The sequence below is a fragment of the Ascidiella aspersa genome, chromosome 8 (assembly GCF_963924565.1).
Source record: "Ascidiella aspersa chromosome 8, kaAscAspe10.2, whole genome shotgun sequence".
NCBI classification, from domain to species: domain Eukaryota; kingdom Metazoa; phylum Chordata; class Ascidiacea; order Phlebobranchia; family Ascidiidae; genus Ascidiella; species Ascidiella aspersa.
This window is the reverse complement of record NC_139454.1, coordinates 15,727,089-15,741,011: the sequence shown is the minus strand read 5'-3', so window position 1 is coordinate 15,741,011 and position 13,923 is coordinate 15,727,089. Positions and strand designations below refer to the sequence as shown.

At 34.7% G+C, this 13,923-nt stretch overlaps 2 protein-coding genes across 2 annotated transcripts; one reads left to right on the top strand and one right to left on the bottom strand.

Annotated features, from left to right (window-relative positions):
* Nucleotides 1-488: 488 nt before the first annotated feature.
* LOC146136304 (sterile alpha motif domain-containing protein 3-like) lies at nucleotides 489-3,647 on the top strand. Its single transcript, XM_083396198.1, has 9 exons — nucleotides 489-537; nucleotides 1,076-1,186; nucleotides 1,772-2,021; nucleotides 2,167-2,257; nucleotides 2,332-2,481; nucleotides 2,545-2,751; nucleotides 2,881-3,013; nucleotides 3,106-3,203; nucleotides 3,387-3,647. Exons 1-9 carry the CDS (start codon nucleotides 489-491, stop codon nucleotides 3,645-3,647), a joined length of 1,350 nt encoding a protein of 449 aa, XP_083252324.1.
* A 2,638-nt stretch (nucleotides 3,648-6,285) lies between these two features.
* Nucleotides 6,286-12,244, bottom strand: LOC146136303 (large ribosomal subunit protein uL3-like). The gene is made up of 8 exons (XM_083395074.1): nucleotides 12,201-12,244; nucleotides 10,398-10,590; nucleotides 8,530-8,698; nucleotides 8,022-8,157; nucleotides 7,644-7,830; nucleotides 7,313-7,432; nucleotides 6,662-6,804; nucleotides 6,286-6,597 (listed from the first exon to the last, which is right to left on the bottom strand). Exons 1-8 carry the CDS (start codon nucleotides 12,201-12,203, stop codon nucleotides 6,343-6,345), a joined length of 1,206 nt encoding a protein of 401 aa, XP_083251200.1. The 5' UTR covers nucleotides 12,204-12,244; the 3' UTR covers nucleotides 6,286-6,342.
* Nucleotides 12,245-13,923: the final 1,679 nt, after the last annotated feature.

Here is a 13,923-nt window from a genome sequence, read left to right as displayed (position 1 = left end):
TAAACCTAGATGTTTACCCAATGATGTAGTCCGCAGTGATGGAAAGGTTTCTTTAAGTGCAAGTGAAACTTGGTGTTTGTTTCGATTACTTCCTTTTATTATGGCAAACTGTGTTCCAGAAAAGGATCCATTTTGGGGGCTGTATATTTTACTAGCACAAGTAATGGAGATTGTTATTGCACCAAGCATTAAAAAAGAATGGATACCCTACCTAAAGCATTTAATCAATGAATTTCTCAATTCATGTTTTAAATTAAGCCCTGACATACTTGTTCCCAAGTTTCACTTTCTCTTACATTATCCTGAGATGATTTTAAGGTTTGGGCCTCTTAGGAATTTTTGGTGTATGCGATATGAATCCTTTCATCGCCGAGTGAAAAATGTGGCTTTAAGGTGTCGCAACTTTAAGAATATAACCTTAACAGTGTCAAAACGGGTGCAAATGTTGAAGTGTTGGGAACTTAGTGGGAAGACTTGTCTTTGTGAAGATGACCAATATTATGGAAGGCAAATTGTTGAGGTTTCTGAGCTTCCTATGTATGTGCAAAAGTTTGTCACAAGCAAATGTGCTGGTATAGACTCAAAAAACTTACTAACGTTGTCAAGCGTTTCTTTAAATGGTAGAGTTCATTCTAATAATAGTGTGTGTATTATTGATGTTGTTGATGAAATCCCAGTGTTTGTTAAAATTGTTTACCTTTTACTTTTAAATAATGAATTAATTGTTTGTGGTATTTTTTTGACATCCATGTCATTTAACAAACCTATGCAAAGTTTTGAAGTGATCTGCACAGACGATGTAGTTTTTTTAAAAAAGGAGCAGCTTCCACACCATACTTTAGAGCAATACTTAATAAATGGATCACTGCATGTAAGGTTACGACATAGAATCGTCTAAATTTATACTTTAACTATGCTTGTTTGTGTTCTCATATAAAACCCTTGAGTTTTATTATATTTCAGGTGTAGTTAAAAAATTGTATTGTTGTCTGCCACAAAATAAGTTACCACGTTACATACAAAGACAGTAAAAGAATTATAAGCTGTGATTCATCAAAACTGGAATCATCTATAGCAAAATTGTTTGCAATTTCTTTATTTAAATTGCAAATATATAATCAACAATTTGAAGATTGGGTTGATGTGGAAAATGATTTGCCTTCGTCAGGCAAAATTTTGGTTCAAGGTACGTTTTGCTGCTCCTATATAAATAAATAGAGTACAATAAGCACCGTAGGCATGAAGTAACCTGTGAGTAATATTAATTACAGTAACAGTTTTGATATGTTTACAGGGTTGCCACACCATAGAATCTTTAAAATGTGTTGAATTGAATCGCATTTTAAATAGTTATTAAAAAAACTTTGCTTTTTAAAAGTTTTTTTAATTTTTTGATGTCCGCTAAGTTATGTATTTAAAAAGTGTCGTTAAAAATAATGAACTATTTTTTATTTTTTTGACAATGGCAATTATATTTTTTTTTGTTATTTTTTTAAATTATAAAACGTCAAGCGACCTTATTTCAAAGTCTTTGAAAGGCTATAAACCATTGTTTTTATGAAATTGTCTAGCAACCCTGATTTACCGATTGAAATGTTTCTATAATATTAATAATTATATATACAGTATATATAAATAATGTCTGCTTTAGTTGACTATTAAAATGTGTTGAGCAGGCCACTATAGTTAATTTGCTTGGTGATTTGTCATTTAAGAATGCAAAGTAAAAACAAATATTTTTGCAGTGCTAACTTGGTTTTGTTACTTTTAGAATGTGATCTTCAAAGAGAAAGTAGTCTTTCAGACACATCTGTGTGTGAAACATCCATAGAAAGCAGTAGCAGTGCAGCCAATTTATCTGTTTCTTCAACAGAGGACTGGTTCATTAATTTTAAGTTGCCGGATTTCCCAAAGTTTGTGGTTGAGGTACTTGCTACAGCCACCTCAACCACAAACATTCCGAAAAACATTAGAAATAAAATTGTTCAAGTTCTGTGTGACACTATATCTACACATGACATGTAAGCATAGCGTTTTATATTTCATCTTCTTTCTTATGATAGTTAGAAAATAATGCAGCCTATTACTGTAATATAATTTCTGTGATGTTAAAGCTCTTAATAGTATTTATATTTATTTGACCCATTTATTGGTTTGCAATTCCAGGTATCCAGCACCAATTCAAATTCGTCACATCCTGCTAGATCTTGTCAGAAAGTACCCGGTGCTAAAGGATAAACATTCAAAATCACCGATTGTATGTCTTTGTTCTTTAGGTATATATATATATATATAGTCTGGTAAATTTTTCTGATGCATTGTGTTATTTAGGGAACATGGGTTGGAAGTTTAAGACAGAGACTAAAGGACATGCGTCGCCCTCTACATTCTAATGCACAAGTACAAAAAATGAAAATAAAATATGGGGTAAGAAAGAGTGACGAAGAAGAACTCTTTTCGCCAAGACCCAAGACACAAAAGGTAAATTAACGCAAAAAATATTTGTTAAAACACATATTTTTTACTTTTTTGTTTTAATTCTAGCTTGGTGAAGATATTTTAGAAGACGAAGAAAGCATAAAATGCCATATATTGGTAATGAAGGGGGAGTTAAAGAAAACAACTCCAAACACAGATCTTATTAAGGATAGGATGCAACGGACATTTAATATAAGACGAAAAATGGTCCTTCAGAATCATCCGATTTCTGAAATTATTAAAGAGTTTCCTGCTCTGAACAGCACAGTAATGGTATGTATAATTCTGTGTATATTTAATTTGAGTTTCCAGAATTTGTTTTAAATCTTATTTTTTCAGCACAGTAATGGTATGCATATTTACTTATATATTCAACGAAGTAATAAATCTTGTTTTATGTAGCTAATTTTGGAAGCTGAAACCATACTAACAATAAACATTTCTAAAAAAATGAATGAACTAAAAACGAGTGAAAAACTTGAACATCTTCAAAAATTTGTAAAACCAAAGTCTTTTCATCAATTGATTGACAAAGGTATGTTTCATAAAAATAAGTAAAACAGTATATAAAAAACAATCCATAATATATTTAACAAATTTATTTGATTTAATTAACTTTTGATTTAGATTCCTTGACAAAGACCTTGGTGCTATTGCCAACAATTGTAAAAGAAAGTTCAGACAATTTTGTAATTTTTGCTGATGTGAGTAATCAATCAATATGTGTGATAAGTTATGAATATTAATATCCTCTTTTGCTATTATGCATCTAATAACACCCTACCAAAAATTACGTTGTTTTTAAGAAGTATATTCTTGTGTTTTTAATTGAGGTTTTTTTTATATGCATATAACTGCTTTATATATTTTACTTTTGTTGTTTAATCAATAATCATCCACTTTTTTAGAATGACTTGCCGGATGTCCAGACTCCATACCCTATTGGAGTATGCAGCAAAAATGTTTTTTCACTCTATGTTGATGGGCAACCTTTGTGTTGCACAGAAGACATCGTTGAGGGTGTGGAAGCACTTTTGTCAAGCTATTGGTGCTTCAACATTACATTTCCTAAACCTATCACAAAAACCTTGCAACTACTAAGCTGTTTGTTAGGAATTTCTATTGAACGAGTTAACACCAGTGTACAGCGTATTTTAAATGGCCTCTAAACCCACTTCATGTTGTTAAAACAGCACCACCTTTGTAATTAGCTTACTTTTCTTTCAGCTAATGTGTAATTAGGCTTCCATAAGAAACAAAGTTATTTATAATATTAACTTCCTGATACACCCAAATGCTATAAGGTCTGGTCTCACATGCTTGTGGTCTCAAACAGGACAGGGACTCTGTTAACCATATTTTTATTTTATTGTGACGCTATACATAAATAGCTTGTACCAAAAAATGCTGCTGTGCCATTATCATTGAGTATTTCAATGCTGTCTATGATTTCAGTTCTTTTTGTCTATGATTTCAGTTCTTTTGTTTACCTTTATTCGTTAGAAAATGTTATAAGCCTCAACAGATAAGGTTTTCTACCCCTGATTTAAATGTTGCATTCCTGTCTGGTTTATTGTTGTACATAATTTGCTTAAGCCACTCAAAAAAGCAAGCACTTGCTTACATACTAACTAGATCATAATTCTGTAAATCCGATTTCTAAAGGGTTACCTTGTGATGCACCATTATTTTTAGCATATAAATCCTAATTTGGTTAAAGCTGCTTTTTGCTGCCAAGTTGAACTAATTTTCTTACGAGCTTTTCTGACAATATTGATAGATTGGTGCTCCCAAAGTATAATTGTATTATTATTTTTTTATGCTGTTGCTTGAACATTATAGACAGTGCAGGATTATTTGTCTTGAGAATACGTGGTGAATTTTAATATTGTTTGTTCTTCGTTGACACTTGTTGTACGGTAGCATGCTGTTATATGTCATTTTTTTAATGGTACTGTAACTTCTCTCATTTCAGTGCTTATGTTCTGCTATTTTAATAAACTAATTTTGTTTTTAGAAAATAGTTGCTGTTTATTGCGTGTAAGGTATTATGGGTGTTTGATTCCACGCAAGTGTGCGCAATTTCCACCGAGGCTGGTGGTAGACATTGTGGTGGAGAGCTACACCTAAAAATAAAAGGGTGTAGCTGCCCCACCCAGGGGTGTTTCTGAAGGCCCGCCCTTTCTGGTGGAAATTTCCACCAGAATCAGTGGTAAACATTAGGGTGGAAAGATCCACCCTGATTTAAAAAGGTGTTGCTATACCACCCTAGGGTGTTTTCGGGGGCCCGCCCTTTTTGGTGGGAATTTCCACGGTTTTGATTTACAGTGCATGGGGAATCTGGTTTTGTCGCAAGTCATAGTTCCGCCAACTTAATCCAATTAAAAGCATTTTTTCAAACTTGCGTGCATGGTATATTCGGGATATTCGAGATATTAATTCTTAAAATGTTTTTTTTATTATATAAATTAATTCACATTCGACTTGACGTATACCGTTTTTTTTTAATTCTACTCTCGTTCTCATACTATAAATTTCAGATTTTATTTTAAATGCTTTTCATACTCTTCGTTAACCTCTACAACTTTAAGTGACCGTATTAAGTACCTTGATATCTATTCAAGCTAGTACAGTTTTAAATCCAAGGGCTTTACTCTAAAATCGCGTGTAGCAGGTGCATCATAAAAAGGCGCCAACTCAAGTACCTTTTCAGTTTGTCTTTCAGATTTTAACGATCTGTACAATACTCGAAACTAAAGCTATTTGAAGAAGGTACAAATAGCCTCAGCTTAGCATGTGACTTCAAGTTAGTCTAGGCTACAAGGACGAGAAGACTCCATCTGGGATAACCACCACCAAGTAAAATTATAATAAATTTATTAACCAACGCATCATATTGTGGCAGGGCTACCCACTAGGCTTGTTCCGCCGCCGTGTAAGTATTTTTTTTTTGATAAAAAAAGTTTAATGGATTTGCACAGAAGTAATTTAATTTATGTCCAAATCAAGCGAATGTGTTGAGAGTACGTTATAACAGAGGTGGTCGGCAACCATTTCCTAGTCGCGGTCCAATGACAAACTCACAATCAAGACAAAACTGATTACCTAAGGTAGTGGTTCTTAACCGGGAAGAAATCGATCATGGATTTGCCAGCTTGGCTACTAATTTTTAATAGTTTTTAGGTTGATGGACTATATAACTATAACTTTTTCTGACAGATTAGGGATGTTTAGTCGGAACAATATGGTTTAGTTAGAAGTTATAATGCACATGGGTTGGACACTAGGGTAAAGTTGTGAACATGTTTTAGCAGAAGTACGATTTTTTCGAAGATCTTACAGAAACAAACGATAAAAGTTATCGGCGTTTAACTATTTTATATAGTTTTTGCTGAACAATCCGGTTTCAAAACCTCGTTTAAACAGTAACTAGTACTCCATATAGCTAGGCTTGCAAATTTCCCGCAGCTTCACCAACATACATTTAAGGGCAGTCGTTCTCAACCGGGGTGCTGAGAGATACAATTGGTTTGTAAAGATAAAGAGTGGAAAAATCAAATAATAACTTCTTACGTTATGTAGAGTTTGAAGTGCGTTTTTCCAGTTTAGTTTATTGGGACATTCTAGGATGCCGCAAACTATGTGATTTCTGAGGGGTGCTACTAGCGATAAAAAGTTTAAGAAACATTAATTTAACGGAAACTTCCCAAACTTCATGCATAAAATATATTGGATTGCCGGAGATTATTGAAATAAGTATCCATTTGATATACACTCTAAGCTGCTCGCTATCGCTAAGTTTCATCATTAAGTTGGCCATTTTATTGTGACGACTCCATAGCGCCAACGTGCGTAAACAAACGATTACGATGTTGCAGCAAGGCGATCCTTCTTTAGAGGGCCCATAAAGGCACGCTTCTCCTCGTGGGTCTGGAAACGACCGTGACCGAATTTAGATGCGGTATCGATCCACTTCAAATTTATCTTCTCCAAAGCAACGCGCTTTGTGTGGGTAATGAGCGACTTTCGCAGAGTGAGAACCCGCTTTTTGGGACCAATACAACATCCTTTGATCATCACAAAGTCGTTTTTGACTTCACCGTAATGCGGAAAACCACCCTATTATTAAAAATAAATGTTAGTTTTATAGAAGACTTCTATTTTTCTCAAGTGCCTGCCTTACCATCGGTGTAATACTTTTGTCGGTCAGATCGGTTTCAGTGGATGCGTTATTTTTTATAAGCTTTCCACCCTCCTTGTGAATGCCAGCTCCAATTCTGTAAATCTTCTTGTTGATCTCGGTACGATGGTGGTAGCCCTTTTGACCTAGTGGAAACAAGTTGCGTTTTTATAATAAATCTACAGCTTAAATACTACCACAGACAGTATTTATCAATATTTTGCAAGAATATCAAAGCATAATATACCCTTAGTAGCCCTTCCTACTTTTTCTTTACATTCTAGCCACACAAAAGCTAAGAAAGTGCTCCAATTAATTTTGATTAGGCTAAGGTGCAAACAAAGAGTTTTATTTAAGCTATGGGCAGATAAAAAAGTTGAAGAATACTGTTGGTGCTATATAGGGTTCTATTGTTTTAGTTAATCAACCCATTCATAATTGTAATTTTCTTACTGCGTTTTACAGGTGCAAACCTTAAATAACCAAAAAAAAGAAAAGAAATTGTTTGTTATCATTACATGGTCATTGGACACAGAATAAATGTAACAATTTGAATTGTTAAATTCAGAATTCTAACACACACAACTGAACAGTGCATAACATTAATGGATTTAAAACACCTTGGTTTGCGTTAGTAAATTAAAATTAACATACCAGATCTGGCAACAGAATATGCAACTCTGGCAGGATGCCAAGCCCCAATGCAAGCAACTTTGCGAAGACCCTTGTGTGTCTTACGAGGCAGTTTCTTGGTATGCCAACGAGATGTAACTCCTGTAAATGTCACAAATATTAAGATCCAAACCAATTTTTTACTTCCTAAAAAACTGATATTATAGGATACTGCTTTTATGTCAGAAGGAAGGCAGCATTGTTGGTTTCAACAGAAACATATTCAGGTTGCCCCGGCAAGGGCAAATCAATGCGCATCATCATGCATTGCACAAACTAATTAATCTTTAACATTATTGGAAAATAGTCGTACCCTTTTCTCCATGGCCCTTGTTAACACCAATAACGTCAATCATCTCATCCTTATTGAACACACTTGACACAGAGAATGGCTTTTCCAAGAGATCCCTAGCATAATCAACCTTATCAGCAACAGTGCCTCCATTAACTTGGATTTCCATGATATGGGATTTCTTCTGTCTCAATGGAAGGAGCTTCATCTGAATAATGATAATAAACTAACTATAATAATATTAAAGAACGCAAAAATATATAGTATAACATAAAAATATTCATCAGTAAGTGCATTTTCTGTTCAATGCACCACAAAGGATGCTCCTACAAGAGGTGTCAGTGCAACTCATCATATGAAATATGTGATTATACACACAAAGCATAAAAAATATCATACCTGAGTGTGGGCAATCACACGGATGATTTTGCAGTATTTCTTCAGTTGACTGAAATCTCTATCAATCTGTCGCTTGCCATCTTCATCTTGCCACTTACGACAAGCTTTGGTAAATGCCTTCTTCTTGCATGAATACCTGGTAAGTCATCAAACCACAACCTTTGGTATCTGCAGATTGGACCATGCCTCATCTGCATTTTTTTAGCAGAGCGGAGACAATGGTCCAGAGGGATTTTGTGGGCACAGTCTTATGCAAAACAATTAATTGTTTAGCATGTTTGTGTAGCCCAACTGTTCACCCTGAAGCTGCATGGCTCATCAGTAAACATACTGAGAGGAGCAAGGAATGTATTACAGTAAAAGTTATTCTGAGAACTTATAGAAATAACTTACTTTTTACTTAACTTAACTTCAGAGTTAAAGACGAATCAGCATGCAAAATTCAGACCGCCCGTCTTGGTTATCATCACCAGTAAAAATTTAAATACACTACACAACATTTACTCACCAGTTCTTATAAAAGCGACGTTTGCACTCATCACTAAGATGTTCAGCAAAGATTGTTTTCAGAGTTCGCAGACCACGTGGTGTCTGAATGTAGCCAATCACACCAACCACAATCATTGGAGGGGTTTCCAAAATAGTAACTGGTTCAACCACCTCTTTCTTATTAACCTCTGGAAGAAAAAAAATTATTAGTTCTTGTCTACAAGTTAAATAAATTTTTGACTAGTAGGAACAAGAATCCGTATGTTTTGAGGCTTGAAAGCACCATGCAACAGATGCAGTATTTATATGTTAGCCCTGGCCGTCAAATCACAGCGTAAGGAATTCACTACACCAGCCTACAGTGGCATGTCTACTCTAGGGGAGGAGAGGGTGGAATTCAGGCATAACTTTTTTCCAAGCACTAAGTGTTTTTTTTTTAATTAAAAACACTAAACATTTATGTTAATGGAGGCTTTAATATAGCAGATTAATTTTGGCTCTAAAACTTAGATGTTTTTACTGGCATTTTTTCAAGGTTTATTTTTATAATACAATTAACATGGAATTTTTTTAAACCAAGACAGAAAAGTTGACGGTATAGAATAAACCGGGGTGTAACTGCCTAATAAGAAAAAGCCATATTTTGATTATTTTTTTCCCAACCCTGGTGATATGGGAATCTGAAATACGCGTTACATCAGATTGGAAACTTTGGATTTTGCGCAGGGTAGACAATTTTCCAGCTTGAAATGCGCAGATGTAACAACATTAGTTCTGAAATTTGCATGACTGAAAATGTAGTACAATGACAACCATTAGCACAACAAAGTTTTATGCTTTGGGTGAAATTTTTGAGGTTGGCCACATTTTACGTTGATTTTACACGAAATGCGCGGCTATGACCAGACTTGGACAACTAGATTTATTTCAGCTTTTTTAAATTAGATTAGAATTAAAATTAAGAGCATTTTAGTTTTTCCAAATTAGAATTAGACCGTTTTGAGTTTTTTTCAAATTAGATTAGAATTACCGAATTCCTAAAAAATCATTTCAACTAGAATTTGAACAAGTATCACATTTAGCTTTTACAACCAATTTAATTTAATCACAATTTATTCTTATAAGAACGTGAATGGTAAATATGTGTGCTAATTTGTATGAATTTTTAGCCTGTAAAAGTTACATACAAGTCGTTCCAACCAGAAAATTTTAATTGAAATTCTGTGTTTGAACTGAGAGACTAAAAATGCCGTTGGACAAAGTAGCATTTTTGGTAAAATCCGAATTAGATTAGAACTAGAATTAGAGCAAACAAGCAATACACAAATTAGATTAGAAGTAGAATTAGCCGCATTTTGCTCTAATTCAATGAATTAGAAAACTAGAATTATCTAGTTGTCCAAGTCTGGCTATGACGCAGCTGAGTGAGAACAGCGCCAGGATTTTAGTCCTTCCCTCTTTGAAATCTCAGTAAATATTGATCAAAATTAAAAACGTTATTGCTACAATGTCACACCGGCAACATTGCACCTTGCATTAAAAAAGACATCTGACGCTGGTGCTTATAGCTGCCATTGCCTAATCACCGCTCATGTACGTTGTTTCATTTAGCAGCTCGCCTGTCACTGACTTTAAAACATATATCAGCAAATTTTTTGATTAAGCATCATTAATTTTGCTGATACAGTTTGTGATTGGAACATCAGAGGCTGTTCTGACACTGCAATTGTATAGCGTTTCAAATTTACAGGACTTAAATGCGTCAACGAGGGGTTGCACTTATCTAGCATTGAATGTTATCCCTTTATAATGACCAAAATCCATAGTTAAATCTGTATCATTATTGTATTGGTACGTTTACTACAAATAAAAATGAAGCCTACTTACTTGATCCAGGTCTGTCAACCTCCCGAACAATGTGTGTCATGCCAGCTTTATAACTGATAAAAGCAGTTAAATGGCATGGTTTAGCAGGGTCATCTCTAGGAAAGGCTTTCACCTTGCCCCTGTGCCTTGAAGACCGCTTTCTCGGTAGAAAGCCAAGAGATCCATGACGTGGCGCAGAAAACTTTCTATGAGACTAAAAAGAAAATATAGAAAAATTACTTCCATAAAATAGTACAAGGGGTTAAGAATATCGATTTCATAATCACAAACTGGAAGAATTAAGTATATCAAGACTCACCATAATCTTAATGTTAACCTTCACTCTAATCCAAATAACACTGGATGATAACTAATTATTTGGACCTTGGCAAAAAAATCCTCACTAATATAGTTTATAGAATTGTTATGTCAGACATTGATGCGTTCAACTATTAAATCAACAAACATTGTTTGGGTTAGTCAAGTATTATAAGCTAAATTTATTTCCCAGTTTTGTTTTATTCCATGATTTACCCTCCTATAAAAATCACACAGCTATTTGAAGGCTTGTGTGGCGTTATTGTGGTTAAAATATTACTCGTCTGATGTGAAAAAATGAAAGTAGTTGGTTTGGATAGCAGCAAGAGTATTGGGCCCTGGTGTACAATCCTACCACAATGAACATTCTTTGGGTTAGCGTTTGGGCAAGGGTGGGTCAAGTATTTTTAATAAATAATGATTATAATAATACTGGACCCAATCACAACCAAAGCTAACTCTTACCCTAACCCAAATATTGTGCTTTGCTTTAATTGTTTCAATGCTGTGGTAGGATTCTAGACCAGCGCGTAGTATTGGATAAATCTTTGGCAGTCTCAAAATTATATAATGCAGTCGGCATCTTCCAGTATATTATCAAAGAGCGACGAAATTAAGTATGGGAGAATAAATGTCGCTGGTCTAGAACCTTACAACAACAAAACATTATTTTGGTAGGTTATGCAATATTATTAAATAAAAAAGACGCTGGTCTAGCATCTTACCACAACGCAAATGTTTTGGGTTAGCGATCGTGGTCAAGGTGGGACATGTATTATTATTAAACACCCAAACTCGTACCCTAACCCGAATATTATACGTTGATTTAATAAATGTGGTAGCCACAAACGAACATTAATATTTTGGCTAAGTTGCGCAACATTAATTAACATTTAATATAATAATATTTGCCCTAACCTCAGTCAAACACTTACCGTTACCCTAACCCAAATATTGTGAGTTGCAACAATTAGTGTTTCAACGCGGTGGTAGGACACCGCCCAAACAATTAATATGGGAGAACAAATATAATAATAATACTTGCCTCACCCAAATACTGACCGTAACTAATATGTTAGCAATATAACCCGGGGACATAAACGTGGTAGGATTGGGACAAACATCGCAAAAGCACACACTTGATTTCACTATACATGTACATGCCAAAATATATCGAAAATAGGCGCTGGTCTACAATCCTACCACAACGAAACGCCATTTGGGTTAGGGTGCGGGTTAGCGTTTGGGTTAAGGTGGGTCAAGTATTATTATTAAATAAAGAATATAATAATACTTGACCCACCCACACCCAACCGCTAACCCGCATTCTAACTCAAATTTTGTGCCTTGATTTTAGAACTGTGGTAGGATTCTAGACCAGCGCCCGAAAATATTTTAACACAAAAAACATTCTAAACTTAAACCGCTAGTTATTAAAATAAGTTTATATTTTGTCCGTTTAATTCTTTAACAAAGGCGATTTCTTTGGATAAAATTTACACCCACCATCTCTGACGACTGCCAAATTGAAAAGAGGTAAGAATGCAACACGTTTTGTAAGAATAGCTAAACTGGTCACGGAACGATAGTTATGACGAAATATTTTAATTAAATTTGGGGATGTTTTAATTTAAACGAAAACTTATGTTTTTTGTTTCTTTAAAAAACGTTTTCTGTCATGCTCGTTATATTTAAATAAGTCAGTAATGGTGACGTTTATTTAAGTCAGGCTCATATGATTAAAGGTGAATAAAATTAGCATCTTCATCAACACATTTTTTAGCCTTACGGCATGGCAACTATCCCGGCGATGAACATGTCGGAAGATTATATTTTCAAACACATTAAGCCATTCACGACGGAGTGGCTAGCAAGGCCAGGTATTGCAATTTCAGAACTGAACGAAGCACTCTCGGAAAATTGGAAACGAATTGAGGAAGATTTGGAACTGCTCTCGGAGGAAGAGACCCTTGCTGAGATGGGAACAATGCTTAAAGCGCTTCTTAAACACAGTAATTTTTTCAAAAAAAAAGATGAAAAGCAGTTAACCTCTTTTAAAGCCCTCAAAAAAAATGTCAGCGATTAAGCAAATGAGGCATTTATCAACCAGGCAGTGGATGTTAATTGGTGCTTCTTTGTTTCTAATGGCAATCCACTTAAAGATTGTAAAGGCCGTCTTCAAAGACCTGCCTACAGTTGCAGATCTGTCAAAAGACAATCCAAATCTCGAACAGTTCAAAAAAGGACCTATCTTCATATTCGGAAGCCGCCAAGAAAGACGTCAACTCCAGACTTACAGGGGAACAGCCGCACAGGTCTACGATACGGTCTTTGCGGGAAATTTCCACACAAAGAAAGCGAAGTAAATCTCAAGAAAGCAGCCAAAGTTTGTTTTCCGCGTACAACCCGGAAACTTGCGAGCCATCAACTCCTAAAAAGAAACATTAGTTAATTATGGTAAATCAATTCATTGTGTTGTGCCGTCCGTTTGTGAAAATAAAGTTCAACCTAAAATGCCTTTCAGTTCATTAGAAAAGTATTTTGTGAGCCTAAAAAAGCAACGCAAAATAAAATAGGTAAAAATATCAGGAGAAACTTAGTTTAGGATGTGTGCATATCAAAGGTATATCAAAACTCAACATAAAAAGAACACTATGATGTTTTAAACATTCTCTCAATGCTGTAGGAACCAATTGTTTTTCAAATAAACGAAAAATCTAGAAACATAACCTGTGTCTAAACTTTCACAAATGGAGGCTGCTCAAACAAAGCAAAACATTTTTTTTTCATACATGACATAGTTACAAACGCGCAACCAGCAGGAAGCACATTGCAATCAAATCAAATAATGACCTATAACTCTCTGTTTTGTCTTGTGACTTGTTGAGTACTTCGACACAAGTTTAGGCCATATGTAAAATTAAACCGATTTTTGATTCAGTATGTACAGAGAAATTTTGGTAATTTATTTTACAATTTTCATTCAACAAAAATAAAGACTTAATTTTAAAAACATTTTAGTTATTGAAAAAAAAGTTTTCAACAGAAGACAACTTTGTAATGCATTTCTACATACAAAAAGCTTGGATGACACAAGCCAGACATCCCTGCATGAAGGGTGGGCTCGGGTGGGGTTTGACTCGATGCAAGAAGAGCAAAGAGTTGTGTTAGGTTATATTGCCACCCCTGAGCCCAATAATGTCTTCAGAAGTTTTGAATTGAGTCTATG